The 20,688-nt window shown below is 34.1% G+C and overlaps 2 protein-coding genes across 5 annotated transcripts; both read left to right on the forward strand.

Moving 5' to 3' along the window:
* LOC128222498 (multiple epidermal growth factor-like domains protein 6) lies at positions 1–5,142 on the forward strand. 3 transcript variants are annotated; one of them, XM_052931531.1, is made up of 6 exons: positions 1–135; positions 1,842–3,431; positions 3,859–3,976; positions 4,180–4,265; positions 4,614–4,716; positions 5,007–5,142. In XM_052931531.1, the coding sequence occupies exons 1-5, from the start codon at positions 81–83 to the stop codon at positions 4,700–4,702; spliced, it is 1,938 nt and encodes a 645-aa protein (XP_052787491.1). In that variant the 5' UTR covers positions 1–80; the 3' UTR covers positions 4,703–4,716; positions 5,007–5,142. The 3 variants fall into 3 exon arrangements, with proteins under 3 accessions (XP_052787491.1, XP_052787493.1, XP_052787490.1); XM_052931533.1 differs by lacking the exon at positions 5,007–5,142 and having other exon boundaries at positions 4,515–4,994; XM_052931530.1 differs by lacking the exon at positions 5,007–5,142 and having other exon boundaries at positions 4,614–4,994.
* LOC128222499 (receptor-type tyrosine-protein phosphatase C-like) lies at positions 5,029–18,805 on the forward strand. 2 transcript variants are annotated; one of them, XM_052931534.1, is made up of 11 exons: positions 5,029–5,164; positions 5,293–5,380; positions 5,532–5,596; positions 6,287–6,323; positions 6,510–6,613; positions 7,004–7,129; positions 8,553–8,701; positions 9,808–9,943; positions 10,785–10,913; positions 11,054–11,156; positions 11,389–11,422. In XM_052931534.1, exons 2-9 carry the CDS (start codon positions 5,347–5,349, stop codon positions 10,887–10,889), a joined length of 756 nt encoding a protein of 251 aa, XP_052787494.1. In that variant the 5' UTR covers positions 5,029–5,164; positions 5,293–5,346; the 3' UTR covers positions 10,890–10,913; positions 11,054–11,156; positions 11,389–11,422. The 2 variants fall into 2 exon arrangements, with proteins under 2 accessions (XP_052787494.1, XP_052787495.1); XM_052931535.1 differs by lacking the exons at positions 5,029–5,164; positions 5,293–5,380; positions 5,532–5,596; ... (2 more) ...; positions 7,004–7,129; positions 8,553–8,701 and adding exons at positions 12,020–12,160; positions 12,812–12,940; positions 13,494–13,650; positions 14,102–14,237; positions 15,391–18,805 and having other exon boundaries at positions 9,810–9,943; positions 11,389–11,465.
* Positions 18,806–20,688: the final 1,883 nt, after the last annotated feature.

Genomic DNA, 20,688 nt, shown 5'->3' on the forward strand with positions numbered 1-20,688 from the left:
CAATAAAAGAAATACTGGAATTCAAGTGGTGATATATTAATTCGAAGATGTTCTAATTGTGTTTCATTTATATTTTCATCATGGAGATTTGCCACTTGGTGGTAATTCTTTGTCTGATATTTGTGCAAGCTCAAAGTAAGTGTTTATCCTGTGTTTTCTCCTTCATGTCTCTCAATTATTTTCCCCATACTCATCAAAGTAAGATAATTATGTGTTTTAAAACTACACTGCGTTTTCTACGTACATCTTATCTTAAATGCATACGGCACTGATGTTACGAAGACGCATGGACATGACGTCATTTAATGTGTAGTAACAAGTAGCAAAAGTTGCTTTTAAAATCGGAGATCTCATCAAATCGATTAATCAACAAAAAGCGGAAGAAATATTTTATAACTATTTTACGGTAACGAGTTCTAACAATTTTCTTCAAATAAATGCGTTGCAATTGCAGTAAAATTCAGTAAATGTTCTGTTAATTTAGCATGTACATCAAAATATTTCGTTGTTCTGGCCGATCTATATAATTTAAATGTAGCCCTTATTTATTTGTAACTACGAGAAACGGATGTCTTAGTTATGAATAATTTAGTGCCTCTTTTCACCCGGAAATGGAACTATATTGTTAATGTTAAGATTTATTTCAATTTCAATTCAATACCATAGTGATGTTTAAAAAATACTTAAGACAGAGTGTACTTGTTTATCTTCTTGGTTTATCAATCAAGCAATCTTGTCATTTTACCTAAAAGATTTGGCGCAAGCTTTGCTTTTCAAACATTTGTTTTGTCCTTATAAAAATGAACGATGCTTAAATGATTGAATTCATATTATATAGGTCGAAACCCAAATGAACTTTTAACAAGTAGACTTTTCATATATGATGGAACCGGGGGTTTAGAAAATGGCAATTCACCCAGTGTATTTGTGTTATTCCTTGGTATCTACAATTATCCCAGTCTATTTGTGCTATTCATTGTAATCTACAATTCTCCCAGTTTTTTTTGTGTTGTAACGTGTTATCTACAATTCTTCCATCCTATGAGTGTTATTTCTAGTTATCTACAATTCTCCCGATATATTTGTGTTATTCCTTGTTATCTACAATTCTCCCAGTCTATTTGTGTTATTCCTTGTTATCTACAATTCTTCCAGTCTAATCCTGTTATTCCTTGTTATCTACAATTCTCCCAGTCTATTTGTGTTATTCCTTGTTATCTACAATTCTCCCAGTATATTTGTGTTTTTCCTTGTTATCTTCAGAATAAGGAAACAATTCACACTTTATACTTTTTTCCAGAAAATAGAAACAAGACTAAAATACGTACATTAATCTGACAGTATATCTATTAATTTATGATAACATGTATCATGTAAATATTATCTATTTAACAATACATACCAGCCGTGGTGTATAAGTATTCTAAGTAAGAGTGCACTAGATGAGTTCATCGAAGTGAAGGGGTCGAGTAACGGGATAAGAGTGACGAGAAAGGGTTAAGGGTGGTTTAATGCTTAGTTCACCGCCTTTTATTACAATTTATAAATAGTAACTCACGCTTCTCGATGACTATTCACGCGTACACGATGTACGCCCACTTTGATTGAAATAGAGTATTTTAAACAAGCATTGTTTTTTAATTGAAGAGCACTGAAAAACACTGTATTGAGTATATAAGAAAATTGCTCTTTTTCAAAGTTAATTGTTTCAAACCTTTTAACCAATGTCTGGTCCAAAACAGAAATATACGGTATCCAAAATCAATATCCAATATTAAAATCAATTAAAAAGAAATATAATTGCGTAAGTATTCTCAGGTATTGGTTGTTTTTTCTTACAGTTGTCTTAGCACAGGAGTGTTCAACATGTCAGTGTTGTGCAGTCGGCCAACACGCACCATGTACAATTGAAGGCTACTGTCAAAACGGATGTATAGACGGGTATTATGGAGAAAATTGTATAAACAAATGTATTACTCCGAACTGCAAAAGCTGCTATCAATCAATTGGTAGTTATTCTTGTTCAGAATGTAAATCCGGATACTATTTGAAAAATAATATTTGTTATAATTGTGGATCACAATGCAAATCATGCGCTACATACAGTTGTCTATCGTGTAATGATGGCTACTGGGGAGATACATGTGAAAACAACTGCAATGAAAGTTGTGCATCGTGCCAAAAATTGAATGGTTTTTGTCTGACCTGTGATCCAGGATATTACGTATATAATGGCAAGTGTAATACTTGTGGCACGCACTGTGCAGTATGTGGTGCAACAAGGTGTTCATCGTGTTATGACGGCTACTGGGGAGATACGTGTGAAAACAGCTGCAATGAAAGTTGTGCATCGTGCCAAAAATGGGATGGTTATTGTCTGGCCTGTGATCCAGGATATTACGTATATATTGGCAAGTGTAATACTTGTGGCACGCACTGTGCAGTATGTGGTGCAACCAGGTGTTCATCGTGTTATGACGGCTACTGGGGAGATACATGTGAAAACAGCTGCAATGAAAGTTGTGCATCGTGCCAAAAATGGAATGGTTATTGTCTGACTTGTGATCCAGGATATTACGTATATATTGGCAAGTGTAATACTTGTGACACGCACTGTGCAGTATGTGGTGCAACCTGGTGTTCATCGTGTCGTGTCGGCTACTGGGGAAATAAATGTGAAAACAGCTGTACTGGTAGATGTGCATCATGCCAACAATCGAATGGTGGTTGTCTGTCATGTAAGCCTGGCTATATGGGAAGCACTTGTGATGAACGCTGTGTAGAATATTGCTTGGAGTGCGACCGATTAGATGGTAATTGTATATCATGTGATAAAAGTCATTGGGGATATGCATGCGATGCGTGTAATGTTCAATGTAAAATATGTAATCAGTCAAATGGATGTTTGGAATGTAATGTTGGTTACTATGGTCAAACATGTGACAAAGACTGCGGAGTTTATTGTCAAAACTGTGACAGAATAAATGGTTGCCTACAATGTCTACCAGGATATTACAAACACAATAATATGTGTGCAGAGTGTTCGTATAGATCCAACGGATGCACATGCACAAGCAAAGTACAATGCAGTGGATGTGTAGATGGATATTTTCTCAACCCTTCATTGTGTTCAAAATGCCCTGAGTACTGTTCTAATTGTAATAAATCGTCTTTATCCGGTCAAACAGTATGCACCTCCTGTACTGCTGGTACGTTTGGAGAGACCTGTCAGTATATTTGTTCTCAGGATTGTGAAAACGGATATTGTGATGAGAAAGATCCTGATGAAACCTGTAGCCAGTGTGCGAATGGAAGATTTGGAGAGAAATGTGAGCATTTTTGTTCACTTGGATGCGAATCACGTAATTGCACGAAAGAAACTGGCTCTTGTACCTGCAAAACTGGATGGAACGGTCAAAGATGCCAAACATGTATGGATCAATCCTACAATGCCTTTAGATCTGATGTTAAGACACACTTTTAAATTCCTATAATCCCAAAGCTGTACAAAACGTTCCATTTTTAGACTCATATATATATGTTAGCAAATTGTATTTGTTTTCCAAAGAATTACAAAAACAACCGTACAAATCATTAATTGTAAATATACTCCTTTCTGTTTAAACTTTCGTGTTTTAAATCATATTATATAAATATATTGTTTTGTATTTCATTTTACTCGTTTGTCTCTTTAGTCATTCAGACAAAAACAGAAAACCAAACCACATTTTTATCACCTACTGCACCGTACAAAACATTAATTATTTATGTAAGCCTTTCTACACAAATTTTCCTGTTTTGAGTCATATTATATAATTATTTGTTTTGTATTTCATTTTAATTGTTTTGCCTCTTTAGTCATTCAGACAAAACCAGAAAAGCAAACGACACCTACTGCACTGGGTGGGGTTATTGGAGGAGGGATTGTGGCTCTTTCTGCCACTGTGTTCCTTGCACTGTTTCTGTTTCGAAGAAGGTAATACAAAATAATATACTATAAATATGCTGTTATTCACGCTTTCTGACATTGTGTTCCTTGGACAGTTTCTGCTTCGAATATACTATCAATATACTATTATACACGCAAACAAACATAATTAAATGCATTTCAATTAATACTATTGTAAAACTTATTTTAAAAATAGTAATCTTCAAAACGCAATCTCCATGTGTTTTCAGAAAGGTAAATTTGAGCAATAAAAGTAAAACAAATGAAAAAGAACCCGAGAACCTCTCCGCGTTGTACGAAATATTGAACGATAGAAGTAAGTATGCGCCCTGTACATCCCGTAATGATTTTCTTGTGTATCCATAGCAAATTATGTTTGAGTGTAAGGATATTGTAAGGTTTGATTAAGTACGTTAAAAATTATAAGATAGTGATTAATCAATATATGTTATAGATATATGACGTAAAGTAACATTTTAATGATTAAGAATCGGCGGGGCTATCGTTACTGTATTAGAATACTACCTCATTAGTTGAAACATTGTCAACGCAAAATCTGACGCAGGGAGTGTGTATCGGATGATTGGCAGTAGGCAGACCTTTAAACACCCGCGAAAGCTGAAATTCTGAATGATTAAGCACAGTACTAAATTATGCACTTTAGCACTATGTTACCATCATAGAAAGCCCCAATTACCAGAGTCCACCACCGAACAGGTCCGGCAAGGAAACAGCGCATATTTTTACAGATGATAATCTTGAAATTGGTAGGATTGTAATCTAAATAGTTTAAAGGTTACATTATAGTTGTACAATGCTTGGGTTAAATCAAATTACGCTATGCCAGACAAATATGTTTTTTTCTTCAATAAAATTAACTCCAAACAAGACGAAATTTGTTTTTTGAATACTAATATAAAATCAAACTTACGGTATTGCAGAATAAACTATGTTGAATTTTTGATGTTAACTTAATACCTTTAAGGTATTGCAAACGAATTGGTGTTTTTTTAAATGAAGAAGAACCACATGTTAACCCTACTTATCGATATTGCAGACGAAGATGATGCTTCTGCTTATGCAGTTATATTTGAGGAAAATGGAGGTGTTTATTATAACAGCGCTGAAAAAGTAAAAGCATTCAAACTGCCTGTGGCCGATCTACAAACATATATACAAAATATTCGTTAAAAGGACCTAGAAGAAGAATTTCAGGTACGTGCACCACTTAAATGTACATCTTTTGATTTCTTATGTCTTTTAGTCGAGGTTTACGTGCAAATATTTCATGGATATATGTTTATTCCATTTCACTCTCGTTGAATATAACAAAATTATTGCAGAAAATTCCATACGGTCTTGTGAAAGCCTATGAAGTTTCCCAGACGAAAATAAACATGCACAGTAATAGATACAAAGGAATCTACCCGTGTAAGGATACTTATCATTTCTTATTAATTCAGTTTTGTTATCATCGCGCAATAGTGTTTTGGTTATTAGTTTGACTTCCAATGCATTTTGTACACCATTAATACAATTTGTATGTTTTTCATGATCTAATGTGTAACTTGTTTCATTTCAGATGATGATTCGCGAGTTATAGTACGAGGTGGGGAAACAGACTACATTAATGCAAGCTATATGGATGTATGTTGTTTTTTACCAAAGCAGTATTATTGCAATGAGTTTCTGGCCTTTATAATTATAATTATATGTGTTGTAACACAGGAACCCGTTTCTGTATACTTCAAAACAAGTTGAAAAGTGCTTACTGGCAGAATCGTCATAATATCGAAATATTGCAAGATATTGGAATGAACTAAATCCCCACTGATCTCCTGTCTCTCTGACCGGTCCCAGGAGGTAACCCTTACAGCTGTAATTACAGAGTTTTAATGTTTATTTATAGGTATAATGTCATTGTTTCGTTGAAATGTTGTGTGCCTCTTATTCAATGTCTGTAAGCCTTAACCTTACGTCACATTACAGTGTGGTCATCGTTAAATATATATCTACAGGGCTTGCCATCGTAACCATTGTTTTGGTATGGAATTTCAAATATTATTTGTATCGGCCAATACAAAGATAAGGAAATGATCATTTCGAATACGCCTTTGTTGCAAGTGTATTGTAAAACTTTCGTTAACATAATGATGAAGTTGTTATTAGACTGAAAACATTTCATACCAGCTTAATATTGTACATGCTTAAGGATTTGCTTATGTTTTATGCCAATACTTTGGTACACGATTCACTAGATTATTAGAATGGAGTGAACATATACTTCGTGAATCAATAACTGTCATTATCAAAAGCAAAAATTACATTTTCTTTCAGGGATTCAGAAGGCGCAATGCATATATTGCTACTTTGGGTATTGTCACGTTCTTTTGTACTTTAATTCGTTGTTTAATAATATATAATTAGAATTAATTATATCGATAACTTTACGACTTAGTGCGTAGACAATTAATTCCTTTCCCTTTAAACCTGGTTTTTACTATGATGAATAGCAAGTGCAAACATGAATGAATATTACATTCAATTATGCAATTTTAAGGTCCAATGTCTACGCCGCTTGGCGATTTCGGCCAATTTTGGCGAATGGTCTGGCAACAGGAAGTGGAGAAGATTGTCATGATGGTCAATTTGGTAGAGGATGAGGTAAGGTAATATTTATTGTGCCCTTCTATGAAAATGTGTAATGTTGGTGGAACTTGAACATAAAATGGTCTTCTCAGTTTGTTATGATTTTGTAATGAAATGACTTTGAAATATATATGACCAATATTGAACTAGATTAACAACAGCAACAAATCTTTCGCTTCGGTATTCATTCATTATTACAATAAAACGGTACCACATGTTATATAGATATGAATTAAGTATAGATTTGTTTTAGTTCCCTGATTAGTCTGTGTCTTTCTAGTGAGGAGAATAACTCCTTTCGAGTGCCGTCACCTATTAGTTCATTTATCATTTTGGTCCTTAAGTGAAGTTCACTTAAATATTCATATAAATGTGATAAATAAGTTAATATTTATTTCATTGCAGAACATAAAATGCGAGCAATATTGGCCGGACCATCATCAAAGTAAACTATACGGCGATATAGAAGTTGTGTGCAAGGTTGAAAAACTGTACGCAGATTTTATTTGGAGACAATTTACGCTTTCTCAGGTACATTGAACATGGTCATTACTCCTTAGTTTATAGCTATAGCAGGCCGATTTCTGGATTGAATGTTTTAGTATTGCGGTTCATTGATGTATGAAAACATTTGGACTTTACGATTAACCTCTGACCAAACGTTTTCCTTTATAGATAAAGTGCAACTCGAACATATTCAATTCTTACATCTGTACTAATAATGCACACAATTCCTCTGGGATTACCCTACTGAAACAATGAAAAATAACGCATCCGAAACAAAGGAACGTAGTAAATAGTCGACTGAACGCAATGACGTCAGTGGTTTCATCGACGTCACATGCATTTTATGAAGTAAACCTTCATTTGACAAATCACAAGCGTCGATTTTGTACCATCAGAGATATTTAGCAGATGTTTCGTTCATCATATTATGAATATATGTTCGTCTAAAGAAGTCCAATAGAACTGTAAATAATGAATGTTTATATATTGAAACTAAAGTAGTTATACATCATGTGGTGATTAAATGCGCCATGCAAAAGTATCTTCATTGTATTATGATTTAACATAGTAATATAAGTAAAGAGCTAAGAGTATACTGGTTGAGGTAGCTGGAATAAAATTAGAATATTAAACAGTTCCCTAGCCAAATATTTTCCGTCAAAACGATTGCGTACTTGTTATATAATAGTAATATAAAGATGATATGATACGGGTTTAAGTGTGTGTTCAAGTATCAGGTTGCAACGAACTAAGTGCTTTATCAAAACTTCCTTATTGCTTTATACTGTTGTAAATATATTTAATGGGAAACCACCGTTATCTATTTTGTTAACCTTTAACCTTTCAAATGAAAGTGAATGTTTAGAAAAATAGTTCAAACGTTCAGCGCTATTATTGTCGGAGAATGGTAAAAGACGAATGTCTACAAATACATATTATTTGATGGCATTTTTTCCTCGATGTGAAAGATGTTAGTTCAAATATGATAAATGGATCATATAACTCTTACTAGAATCAAATCAAAATTATTATCTTATTTCCCTACTTAAAATAAGTAGAATGTCCCGAACCTTTTACTTAGGCAGGAATAATTTTGAAAGGTGACGTTAACGTCAGTATGCTAATTAGCTGCCATAGAAACTACCCGTCGGAAAACAATATCGTAACTATAACGATGGAATTTAAAGTGATGTTTATGTTGATGTTTTAATAAAGACCAACTCGTATCTTTAAACACATTAAATTGGTTTGTGTCGTTAATAGTTTGTGACTAGATCGTTAATTTATCAATAGATGTGTAAGCGTGTATTATTGAAATAGCAATTAGGTGTTATTCATCTTACACATAGAATGCATTGTAAATATAAAAATTCATAGCCAATATAAAACGTTTTTTTTATATCAGCCGCTTTTTAACTTTATTCTTCTTCTCCAAACATGGTATCAGAACACTGAAGAAAGAAGTCTACATCATCTACAGTTTACGAGCTGGCCAGACATGGACATCCCTGATGACGTCACATCAATTATTGAGTTAAGACAGAGAGTGAACGCCTTGCCGAGTACCCTCGACGGTCCAGTAGTTGTGCATTGCAGGTTTGATGTCAAACTTTGATTAAAAATACTGACATTTAGCGGGTTTCTTTTCAAAAAGTGTAGCAAATGCAAAACAAAAATAAAAGATGGAAATAAGCTTAGATCAATTTAGAAAAAAAGACGTCTGAAGACAGAATTTGTTAATGAATGAGAGCCAGCAAAATTGCATTCGAAAAATGGATAGGGGCTGTTGCCTTCTGAAAGACGAATTATCGCCAAGAATAGGTCAAAGGTCACGACCTAATGCATTTCCATCACAAATGCTTCGTCTGATTATCAAAAAATATTCATGCACAAACACCTTAAGACGTCTAAAACAAACAAAAATGATTTCAAATTATAATCTTATTCTGTGAACAAAAGTAAAAAAGCACTATGAAAAAATGTATATAAATATATTGGTAAACATAGAAGAGCTCTATTTAGACAAAATGTTTAAAATTAGGCCAAACCATTGTCGGCATAAAGAGACCAATAAGTAAGCCTTTCCAGTGCAAACAAGTCCCTGTTAAAGGAACAAATGAGTCCCCATGGTGGCAGGTGTCCATTGGAGCGAAAATCCGCATGGATAGTCAATGACAAAAAATGTCCGGTTAGCGAAATGGTAAGCACACTCGCTTCTCAACAAGGCGACCAGGGTTCGATTCCCGACCTGTGCGCATGTGAGTTTGGTTAGTGGTCACCAAGCCGGACAAGTGGATTTTCTCCGGGTTCTCCCGTACCACAAGACTACACTCACGCGCAACATTGTGCCAACGAGATGACATAGTAAAAGTTATCATGAATTTCTTCACAATCGTTGTAAAATATAAAATGTTGAAACTAATGACAAATATATATAGACACCATGTTAATTCGCACACACCACAGAACGAATGTAGTATGCATATACACTAGTATAGATATATTGATAGTCATATAGTTTTTTAATAAGTATTTAAGTAACTACTAGTATACGTTAAGCACAAGAATACAGAATAATCTCCTTGGCAATAGCGGTACTTGTTTATATACAGAGTTGATTGAAAAGTAAACAAATACTTGTTCTTAGTCTACCTTATGGGTGGACGTATAAGCGGTAGCTATTGAGCTTTCTGTACCTTCAGTGCTGGTGTTGGCCGAACGGGCACATACATAGCTCTAGACATTCTGACAAAAGAGGGTGAGGTAGAAGGAACCATAGATATCCCTGGGTGTGTCCTCAACATGAGACAGAACAGGCCAAATATGATTCAGACTATGGTGAGATGTTTACTTATATATATATATATATATATATATATATATATATATATATATATATATTGTATGAAATTACTTTTACCCGAACGTAAATATTAAACTATTTCTTTAGCACAGCTACGTATACGCTGATATTAATCTTGTTAATCTAGACCATGGGAAGAGAAAAACATATTAAGATTTGTATGGATACCACGTGATAAATTACGTCACAAATACTACATCGGAAGGCAATAATTTGCTTCGAATGATGAATTAAAACAAAGATTATAACCGTTCTTGTTCTTCACCATTTGAAATGACAATAAGGACAGTCTATGCTGCTTAAAGAGCCCCGCCTTCGTTATAAAAGGAGTTTGATTAGGTGCTTAGTTCCCTTAAACACTTCGACACACCTCTTTCCAAAATATGCGGCGGTTTTGTGAAAAGGTTTGTCGAAGCGTTTTAAGAAACTAAACTCCTAATCAAACTCTGATAAAAGATAGAAGGATCGAAAGATCTGTAAGCGACATAGACTGCGCTAGTTTTCATTTAAATTGGTGAAGAAATAGTAAAGTTAAAATTTTGTTTAAATTCTTCACTCCAGGCAAAATTTAAATTCTTCACTCCAGGCAAAATATTGCCTTACGATGCAATCTATCACGTTGTATGCACACACTGTTTAGACCTCTAATAAAACTATATGGGGTCAAATTTTTACCACTATACCTCTCTTAACTTCATGTCAGCGTCACATTAATATTTGTTGCAACTACTGTTAATTATTGTTGTTGCATTCATTCATGCATTGTCTTTCAAAGTACCGCACAATCACATACTTCTTTTGTAATTGCTATTTTAGAGTCAATACAAGTATCTTCACCAAGCTTTGGTTTATTCATTGACTCTTGAGTGCTCGGTGGTAAAACGAGAACACTTCCATAAATATATGGAGAAATCCGGATAAGAGGAGATAAAGATGCAGTTTGAGGTACGACTGTTACACTAAGTATCAACTAGTATAATGTAATAAATCAATATTTGACCTAAAATGTGAATGTCATGCTCCAAATGTGTACATACTGCTTTAGTGTTACTCAAACATAACGTTGCTTTCGAAATAAACTTTAGAAAATGGAAATGGTCCGGGAGCAGAAGTCCGATAAGGAAGTACAGGCAACGGAAAGGAATCAGCTTCTGACTAAAAAGAACAGGAAACACGCGGATATACCAGGTACCATGGTCATTTTTATTGCAAAAGGGCATCTTTGCGAACTACCTTAGATACATACTGTTATCATATGAAAATAAATTATATAGAAGAATTAAATTTATACATTCAGATAATTATTTTGAAACTTTAATGGTGACGATTAACATGTTCTGCTTTGTACAGTAGTTACCTAACTTAGTCCGTTGCAATTTTTATGGTTAACATCTATATTCTTGGTTCTGTGTATTGTAAGGTGACTGCAACAGACCGCGTCTCTATCTGTGTTTACAACCCGGCGAGTCTGATTACATCAATGCGATATACATCGACGTAAGTGTGTGTTGTATGACATGATCAATATAGATTATAATAAATAATATTCCTTGATAACAGTTGTCCAGTCCATTTAAGTTCAAAATAGTACTACAATGTACCCTTCATTGTTTGCCCTACATTGTTAGCCAATCAGGGGCGCGAGATTTCTAAAATGTTTCTTATTTGTGAAGTATCGTTGCTTATTTCTGAAGACGTCGACTCTTCAGGATAAAGTAAATTGCTATAACTGCGCAAGCGCATATAGCCCCACATATTGTTCGCATAGGCGCGATTTCAGTGTCAACGATGATTTAAATGACGTCACAATATCTTGCATTGATTGGCAGGTCTTTTTGACAGGCGCTCTGCTTATTTTTAAAGCGGATGCAATTTGGGAGGTTAACGCTTCCTTAGGTTATTTATTCACGAAGAAATTACTGCATAAACTCTAACCTATATATATGACAAGACAAGATGTACCTTATAGGGGAATGAGACAAAGGCCTAAAAAAACAATAAACGAAATACACAAAACGCTACACTGCATTTGTGACACATCTCTATTTCAGAATTTAAAAACCAAACACCGCTTCCTGGTTGCACAAACACCTCTGCCTGACACAGTTGACGATTTCATTGCACTTGCTGTTCAAGAAAACTGTTCCTGTATCGTTAGTATGGAGGCACATTTGGAAAATCACATCGGGAAGGTTTGTTATTTCACGCTTACCTTAAGGTGACACTTTAATTCAAAATTCATACATACACACGTATTACAAACTTACAATTTTGAGTGATAAACCATTACCTACTTGCTAAGTAATGCATTTAGGTCAAGTGTTAATTACTGATTATCAGATTGTAACCGTGTATTAAATTGCTGAACACGCACAAATATTAAACGATTGGAGAGTTCTTAAAGATTGACTATGATCTACCATCGTCTCAGAAGGTAGAAATAGTTTATTTCTGCACATTTCTTTCAAATTAAACTCGGTATCCTTCGTAAGAACTACTGTTTTTGACATTTATTTATCCTTCTTGGTATATTTAAACAATTGTATTTATTGTGGTAACTCTTATGTTGGAGTAGGAGCGCAAGTTTAAAGTAGAGCTTACATTGCGTTTCTATTTTATTATTTTCATATCACAAATTACGTAGCCATTATGACATAACATGTTAATATATTTTAAATATCAGTAGTGTTACAACTTATAACGTTACGTCATTTATCAGTACAGTAGCTCTAGAAATCATAAAGGAACGGTTTTATTAATTCTAGAAAAATAATAAGTTCTATATATATCATATAGATGTGAAAAATATGGTTTCCTGCTTCTTATGATATTGTTTTATACAGGGGATTGGCTTATACTTTTCTGGTGAAAACCAAACAATGAAGGCTGGTATGGTTTCCGTACGATCCACCACAGATCAAAGTTCAAGACACTTTGTAAAAAGAATGCTGCATTTCGAACACGAGGAAAAGGTAAGACTTAAAGCTGCACTTTAACAGATTTATCGTTTGACAACTTTTCTTATTGTTTGTTTTTGAATTTTTGAGTACATGTCTGGAAAAAATAATACATTGTAAAAAACTGCTGGTAAAATTTGCAATTTATCATATTCAAGTCAGAAAAATGATATTTTATGGCTAAAAGCGTTACTAACGCTTTAAGAAAAATGAACTTTTAGGCAGTTTTTCCGAACATTTGAGATTTGTTCTATTGTGAATTATCTGTTATGACTGAATTGAAGGCACTGATGTCAAAATTAGCCGTTTTAAACAAAAGTGTTAAAACTGACAGTATGTTAGAAAGCAGCGTCAAGCTTTGTGATTGTGCGCAAATTAGAAAAATGTTATTTTATCTTTGTTTGTTAATTTGTATGTGATTTTAATAATGTCCTTACGCTTATTCGAAATCAAAGATAAAAAATGTTATTATATAAAATAAAGGCAACAACAACAACAACCTTTATTACATTGTCGATTTTACATCGCTAGCTTTGCATGTAAACATTATGTTTTTGTTGGTTTATAGACCAAGAAAGATGTGACCATTCCACACTATGAATACCTAGACTGGATTCGAAACACAATGTTCCTAAGACGCCCGAACACTTCGTTGCCTTCGTCAAAGAGGTTGAAGACGTATCCAAATCATCTCATTTGAATGGACCGATACTAGTGCATTGTCTGTATGTACAAACTTTGTTTTAGATTCCGTTTGCCTTTAAATTATGAGTTAATGTAATTATTAAAAATACTTAATTTTAAATCCTTAACTTATTCATACAAAAGACGAAAACTGTAAATAAAAAATAAAAAAATATTTGAAAAACAAGTACAGTCGAAATCCGTTATGTCGAACTCTGTTATCTCTATTTTCCGGTTATGTCGAACTCTGTTATCTCTATTTCCGGTTATGTCGAACTTTTCGAATATTTTGGGTTCAGTTAGAGATGTTTGACATGTTCTGTGTTTCAGTTTTATCGAATGTTCGTTATCTCGAAGTAATTCCCGAGTCACAAACGACTTCGACATAGCGAGTTTAGACTGTATACTATAGGAAAATATAAAACACTTCGTTTATTTTATTACTACGATCTTAGACACCATCTTTTACACGGCATATTCCCTTTGTGACAGGAACGGTGCTGGAAAGTGCGGCATATTTTGTGTTGTCTCGACATTACTTGAAACACTGAGTGAAGATAATGAAGTCAGTGTGATCAATGTCGTGATGAAAGTCAGAGCTAGAAGACCGCTCGCTATTCCAAATAAGGTGAATATAAAAAAAACTTTTCAAAACAAATCGTTCGTTTCCTTCGTGTAGAAGAAGAAGAAGAAGAAGAAGAAGAAGAAGAAGAAGAAGAAGAAGAAGAAGTTTATTCAAAGAAATATATCACACAATACATACTTGAAATAAGCCAACAAATATTTTGTACTGCATGTGAAGGAAAATCTGCATGGTAATAGAGTTGTACCTCAACGATACAATGGAAACCACAGGCAAATTAGGTAGATATAAAACTACTTTTTCAAAACAAATAGTTCGTACTGCATGTGTTGGAACATCTGCTTGGTAATAGAGTTGTATAATAATGATACAATGGAAACCACATGCAAATAAGGTGAATATAAAACCACTTTTTCAAAACAAATGTTTCGTTTTCTGCATGTGTAGAAACAGCTGCTTGGTTAAAGAGTTGTATCACGATGATATAATGGAAACCACAAGCAAATAAGGTGAATATACAACTACTTTTTCTAAACATTTTTTTCGTTTACTGCATGTGTAGGAATATCTGCTTGATAATAGAGATGTATCACAATGACACAATGGAAACCTCGGGCATTGACCAAGTAGCACAACAATTAACAATGAGGGGGCTCAAGGTTCAAGGTTTAACATACACTGAATCGTCACCTCGGTGCAATAACTCAATAACTGCATATAGAATTGAAGCAGATATTGCGTTCTTGCACTAAGGTGATGGTTCAATTAGAGACACAATTTAAAACTGTGTGTTTAAAAAGAATGTCCATGAATCATATATACATCTACTGAGCCAGGATACAAAAGCATTTATCGTTGTGTATTTTTTCAATCCAATCAGGTGTGTGTTATACTATTTAAAAGTTGTACTAATAGTTTTCAGATTTAGCATCTTTGTTAGTATGTATGCCAAAGTGACTAGCAAAATTTAATTGGGTTAGAAAATATAACATCGTTGACGCAACTCACGGCGTCATATTATTTATTTATGACGTTGTTAATGTAAATGTACTCAGTTGCTCTCATCTGATGAATACTTTTTAACGTCAAATCGCATTTTGAAATGGGTGTCATGCTTTCTGTTTGCATATTTTTAAAAATCAGTAATCATACCATAATTTTTATTAATATTCCATTTGTTATGAATTCGATATTTCAGGAGCAGTTTTACTTCTGCCACGAGTGTGTTCTCCATTCCATGAACGCAACAGATAACGCTGTGTATTACAACATAAGTGGGGATATCCAGAGGGAATAAACAGCACTGACCAATTCTGAAAAATGGCATACATCCTCTTACCATTGACACGAACACATGTCTATATACGTTTGGTAGCTTTATGATGACATGTTAAGCTATGCTTTTTATGATTAACAGAACACTAGACTTTCATTTGTCAATATAAACATTGTATTGTAAACATCATTGTAATTAGTGCTTTTCCATTTTTGTACAAATATCAATCAATTTGATTTGCTTTTATAACATATTCACAAAGTCGCGAGTTTACCATTGCCAGACACTCATTTAATGAAATTAACGCCTGGGCGGTTTAACTTTCGTGCCAAAATACCACGTGACTTCACAAAGGGTGGAGCTTGTGGGTCAACTAAGTACGGACACCGAATAAGTTAGAGTTCATTTTGGCGATGCATAGAAAATGTTGCATGATTTCTAGGCCTGTTGCCTTGCTGCGCTTGCTTCGTTTTCTGTAGGTCGCCAAAATGAACTCTTACATGAGCTCTTATTGGTTTATCATGTTGCAGAGTGTTGTATTGTTACGATATATAGGGGATATTATGGTAGGACGCTTTTCTGGTGACCTGTATCACGTCGAATTCGGTGTATAAACACGTATCCGTCGAGACCATAGGTCGAGACGGATACATGTCTGCTCACCGAACGAGACGTGATGCAGGTCACCAGAAAATCGTTATATCGTAATATTCTATTTATTATATACCTGCCTATTTAATTATTCCTTTTTATTTTTCGGTTTCAATTTGATTTAAATTGACCGTCATCTGTCAAATGCGCGCATGAATTCGGATGTGTTACGTAGTTTTGTATAATGAAGTCAAGGGAGGCTACTACAGCGAAACGAAGTCAGAAGTTACAGAATTCACTTTATTGAGCAAAATAAGAACAAAATATTTTGAGTGTAGGCAAAATTAACACTTTGCTAATACGAAAACAATTATTAAATGTCACAGCACAAAACAAAACACAAAAACGGTACTTATTTTACCAGTATACACTAATCGTCATTTCCTGTAGACGTAACGAGGCCATTTTTAACAAAGTAAATATTCGTGGGATATTTTGACGATCATAATATGCAGAATATGAGGGAACTTCGTGAGTCAATCGCTATTTCTATCGATGACGCGAAATAGCCTTCTTATTGGCGAGCTGCTCATATTTTTATGATAACAAACATGGATAATGCAACAATTTATGAACTTCGAAATGCCAAACAACTAGTTGAGTACTAGTTCACTGAATTAGCTGTCTAGATAGATTAGAAGTGTTCTCTGCTTCGTGCTTATCCTCATGGTTCTTTGAAGAACATAAGAACCATGTTCCTGAATATTTACATGCTTCTGGAGCGAGAGTAAAGTTAGATAATTTAATGTTTTTGAAAGTTGACAAGTTTTACCAGTTATTTGGTCACGCAATTTTTTACCAACGCTAAAGTAGTTCCGAGATTACACACGGTACTCGCATGATACGGAATCAGAAAACGACAGTATGGTGATACGGATTTTTCAATACGTCGTGCTGTATTTTCACTGTTGGATATGGAAAAGGAATGTAAAAGGCATTAATAATAATGAATCTCATATCAGAACGCTACCAAATAGGTGAGGCTTAATATGCAAGCTTACCGCGATCAGTAGCATTTGATAAGTTACAACGAGAATTTATTTTATACAGGCCACTATTTTATACTAAGCCCGTTTTTTGCGATTTTTCAAGAAAACGCTTTCCTGTTACTTCATTTTCTTAACGGTAACATTGAAAATATATATTTTAGAAATATAATGAAACTTGCCTTTCTGGTTATCAACTTAAAAGTGCATGTTTGATATTCCTTATGTGGCTTCCACGTAAAGCCCGGCTTTTCGCGAAAATCCCAGGTTTTTTTAAAGTTGCACTCTCACAGATTGAACGTTTTGACAACTTTTTATTTTTTGTCTTGGAACAAGCCAATTTTTGCAAAAATCCATGGAAACCAGTGATATAAGATTGCTGACAAAAAATGATCGCAGAGTTGTAAAAATGGTAAATCTGTGAAAGTGCAGCTTTAAAAAACTCACTCCAATAACTTCATTTTAGTCAAGTTAACATGGAAATATATGTCATGCATGTTATAAAGCTTAAATTTCTGGTAAACGACTATAAAAATTTATGTTGATATTTCTTATCTGGCTTTGAACGAAAAGCCCGGGATTTTTGCGGCTTTCCATGAAAGCGCTCCTCTGTAATGGCATTTTTTAACACGGTCACATTGAAAATATATTTTAGACATATAAGACTTGCATCTCTGGTTATCAACTTCAAAAGTAATTATTGTTATTTCATAGCTGGCTTTTTTCACAAAAAAACGTCTTTTCGGGGGCTTTTCGAGGAAACGGAGATACGTCATTTTTGTCATCGAAAATTATATACATTATAAAACTTCCATTTCTGGTAATCGATACTTATGCGAAATACTACAGAAACAAGCTTAGTAGCAAAAAGATTAAACATAAACCCGGTGTCATGGCACTGGGTAAACGCCAAAGACATAGAACACAAAAACAAAAATTCACAAACAAGAAACATGGAAGAACAGCACAAAACTCCACAATCAACACAGTGCATACGTATACTATATATAAAAAAACTAGGTATTTTTATCAAGGATTGTTAGATACCGCCTTAGAACGGTCAGTAAAATGTAAATTTACTGGGGGTTCAAACCAGTTTACTTGAAAAGTACATGTATGATACTTCATCTGTAGCTTTCACGAAAAACGAGTTATACATTGCGCATGCCTTTTATAATTCATGCTACTCTAGTCTGCACGTTTTGCATTATGTATTAAATATGTCATGTTTTGAATGTGAGCGTTTTTTCACTGAAAATCATGTTTTGAATACTTTTAACGTTATCTTTAAATATTCGCGCTTTTAGATATTGTTATAGTGTAGCTGTTAGTTAGTTTATTTGAATAAAGCTCTTTTCCCCCTTTGTTGGTCATTCGTTTTATTTATCAAATAACGTGATAATTCACACCGTTTTAATGTAAAGATAAGTAACAATTGTACTACATTTTGGAAAATGAGAAACTCAAAGAAATTAAAATAACTTTAATTTATCATTTACAGCGTCAAAGACGTACTTAAAACGACTAAGGCTCTAACGTCGAAAGTCATAAATTCACGTTATTTTTGAAATAAAACAGCGAAGCCAACTTTCAAGTTTTTCAATGGATGTTGTTTCATTGGAGATTACATTTTATTTCACATACAATTGATATATTTGATCATCTAAATATTAAATCAAACCGTAAAATTCGAAATATGACGTCATTTTTGGCGTCACGCACGTATAATTTATTCAATATGAAGACTATGTATTAATGCTAATGTCGTATTAGTTGTAATAAACGGTACAAAACTTTGTTAAAAATTGGGCGTACAGTCAAAACTCGTCTGCTCGATATCCCAGGGACCGGCGAAAATACTCGCAAATATCGACCCAAGCGGGAGTGCTTACAAAGAGTAAAACAAAATCGGCCCTCAACATCCAGTTCGAGCCAACGTGGAAATCGAGCCAAGCGATATCGAGCCAACGTGGAAATCGAGCCAATCGATATCGAGCCAACAGAGAAATCGAGCCAAGCGATATCGAGCGAACGTGGAAATCGAGCCAAGCGATATCGAGCCAATCGATATCGAGCCAACGTGGGAATCGAGCCAAGCGATATCGAGCCAACGGGCTTTGACTGTATATGTTTTAAGATCCACATTAAAACTTGAGGAAGACGGTGCCACAAACACACACAACGATTAACCATTTTGTCGGTTCATTCAGACTTAAACGAATGACTAGATCAACACACCATAAGGTTTTCACACGCATTTCATGTTTGTCATGGTTATCATCGGATTGAGCGTTACAAATCGTACGTTTTATAAATAACCGTATTGTGTTAGGCCATGAGTCTTAACGTAAACATATTCACTAACGGAAGTTGACGTCGTCCGTAGACTTGAAGATAGATTGTTAAACACCATTTCGCAAGACGCATTTTGCCAAGTATTATTTTATAATTACTTATAATCAAGCGCTCTCATTTCTATGGTTTAAAATTTGTGTTTTAATTTTATGGAATCCATACTATTGTATTAAACACTGAATCAACTGAGGTGACGTTGGTATTTAACTATGATATGTACATAATCACTTTTTTATTTCCAAATAAACTGATATAAACGTCAATACTTCCAATTTGGAATATATACTTAGTCAAGTGTAGTATGTTTAGTAAACAAAGGTCACCGGCCCAAAAAACGTGTCATACATAATAAAACAAATAATATACGAGTTGTGTCAAGAGAATGAAATCAAACAGATATATCTTCATTCTACACATGATTGTTTCCCTTTATTTGTTAATGATGGTTTACATTTAGGTCACATACTACTAAATAAATTTCCTATATATTATTTAGACATTTGACGAATTTGTCTTTGTTCAGTTTAATAATATTTTATTGCATGAGAACGTATTTGACAATGACATATCAATACAAATTTCAACACAATATTTAGACCGACATTATACAATCAAGCATGCAAAGGGATGTGGCCACGAGTTATGCTAACATCAGTTACGGCCCTCTCCCGAAGCGTCACATTCTATACCAAGCAAAGGTGTTTTATAAGCAAAAAAAAAAAAATAGGAGTAATATCTCATGTATATTTTGATTGTTTAAGTAAAAAGAACAACATGATACAGTAGAGCGCTTCGCCACCCCAAACACTATATTTGGGGGAAAAGTTCCACATGTGTATATAACATTAAACAACGTTAGAATAAATATTTCTTATAAGAAAAATAACAATATTTGAACGCAACAACTGTGTATTCGATAAGATGACCAAATCCGATGTAGGTATACAAACAATGCGGTGTAAATGTAAAAAATAGATCAAGTAGATCCAGCGTGTCCAATAGATCAAGAAGATCCAGCCTGTCCAATAGATCAAGTAGATCCAGTGTGTCCATCCTGTTTTGGAAGTCACAAACCATTCAGCTTCATAAACTATAAATATGGAAATGATCCAATGGTCTGAGATGGTAAACCATGACTTGATTCACTGTCATGTCTCAGTTAAAGAATTTAGGCATGTAACAATTAATAGGCCTCTCTCAAATTATATGCATACCTTGTATTCCATTA

Source organism: Mya arenaria, chromosome 16, assembly GCF_026914265.1.
Source record: "Mya arenaria isolate MELC-2E11 chromosome 16, ASM2691426v1".
Classification (NCBI taxonomy): Eukaryota; Metazoa; Mollusca; class Bivalvia; order Myida; family Myidae; genus Mya; species Mya arenaria.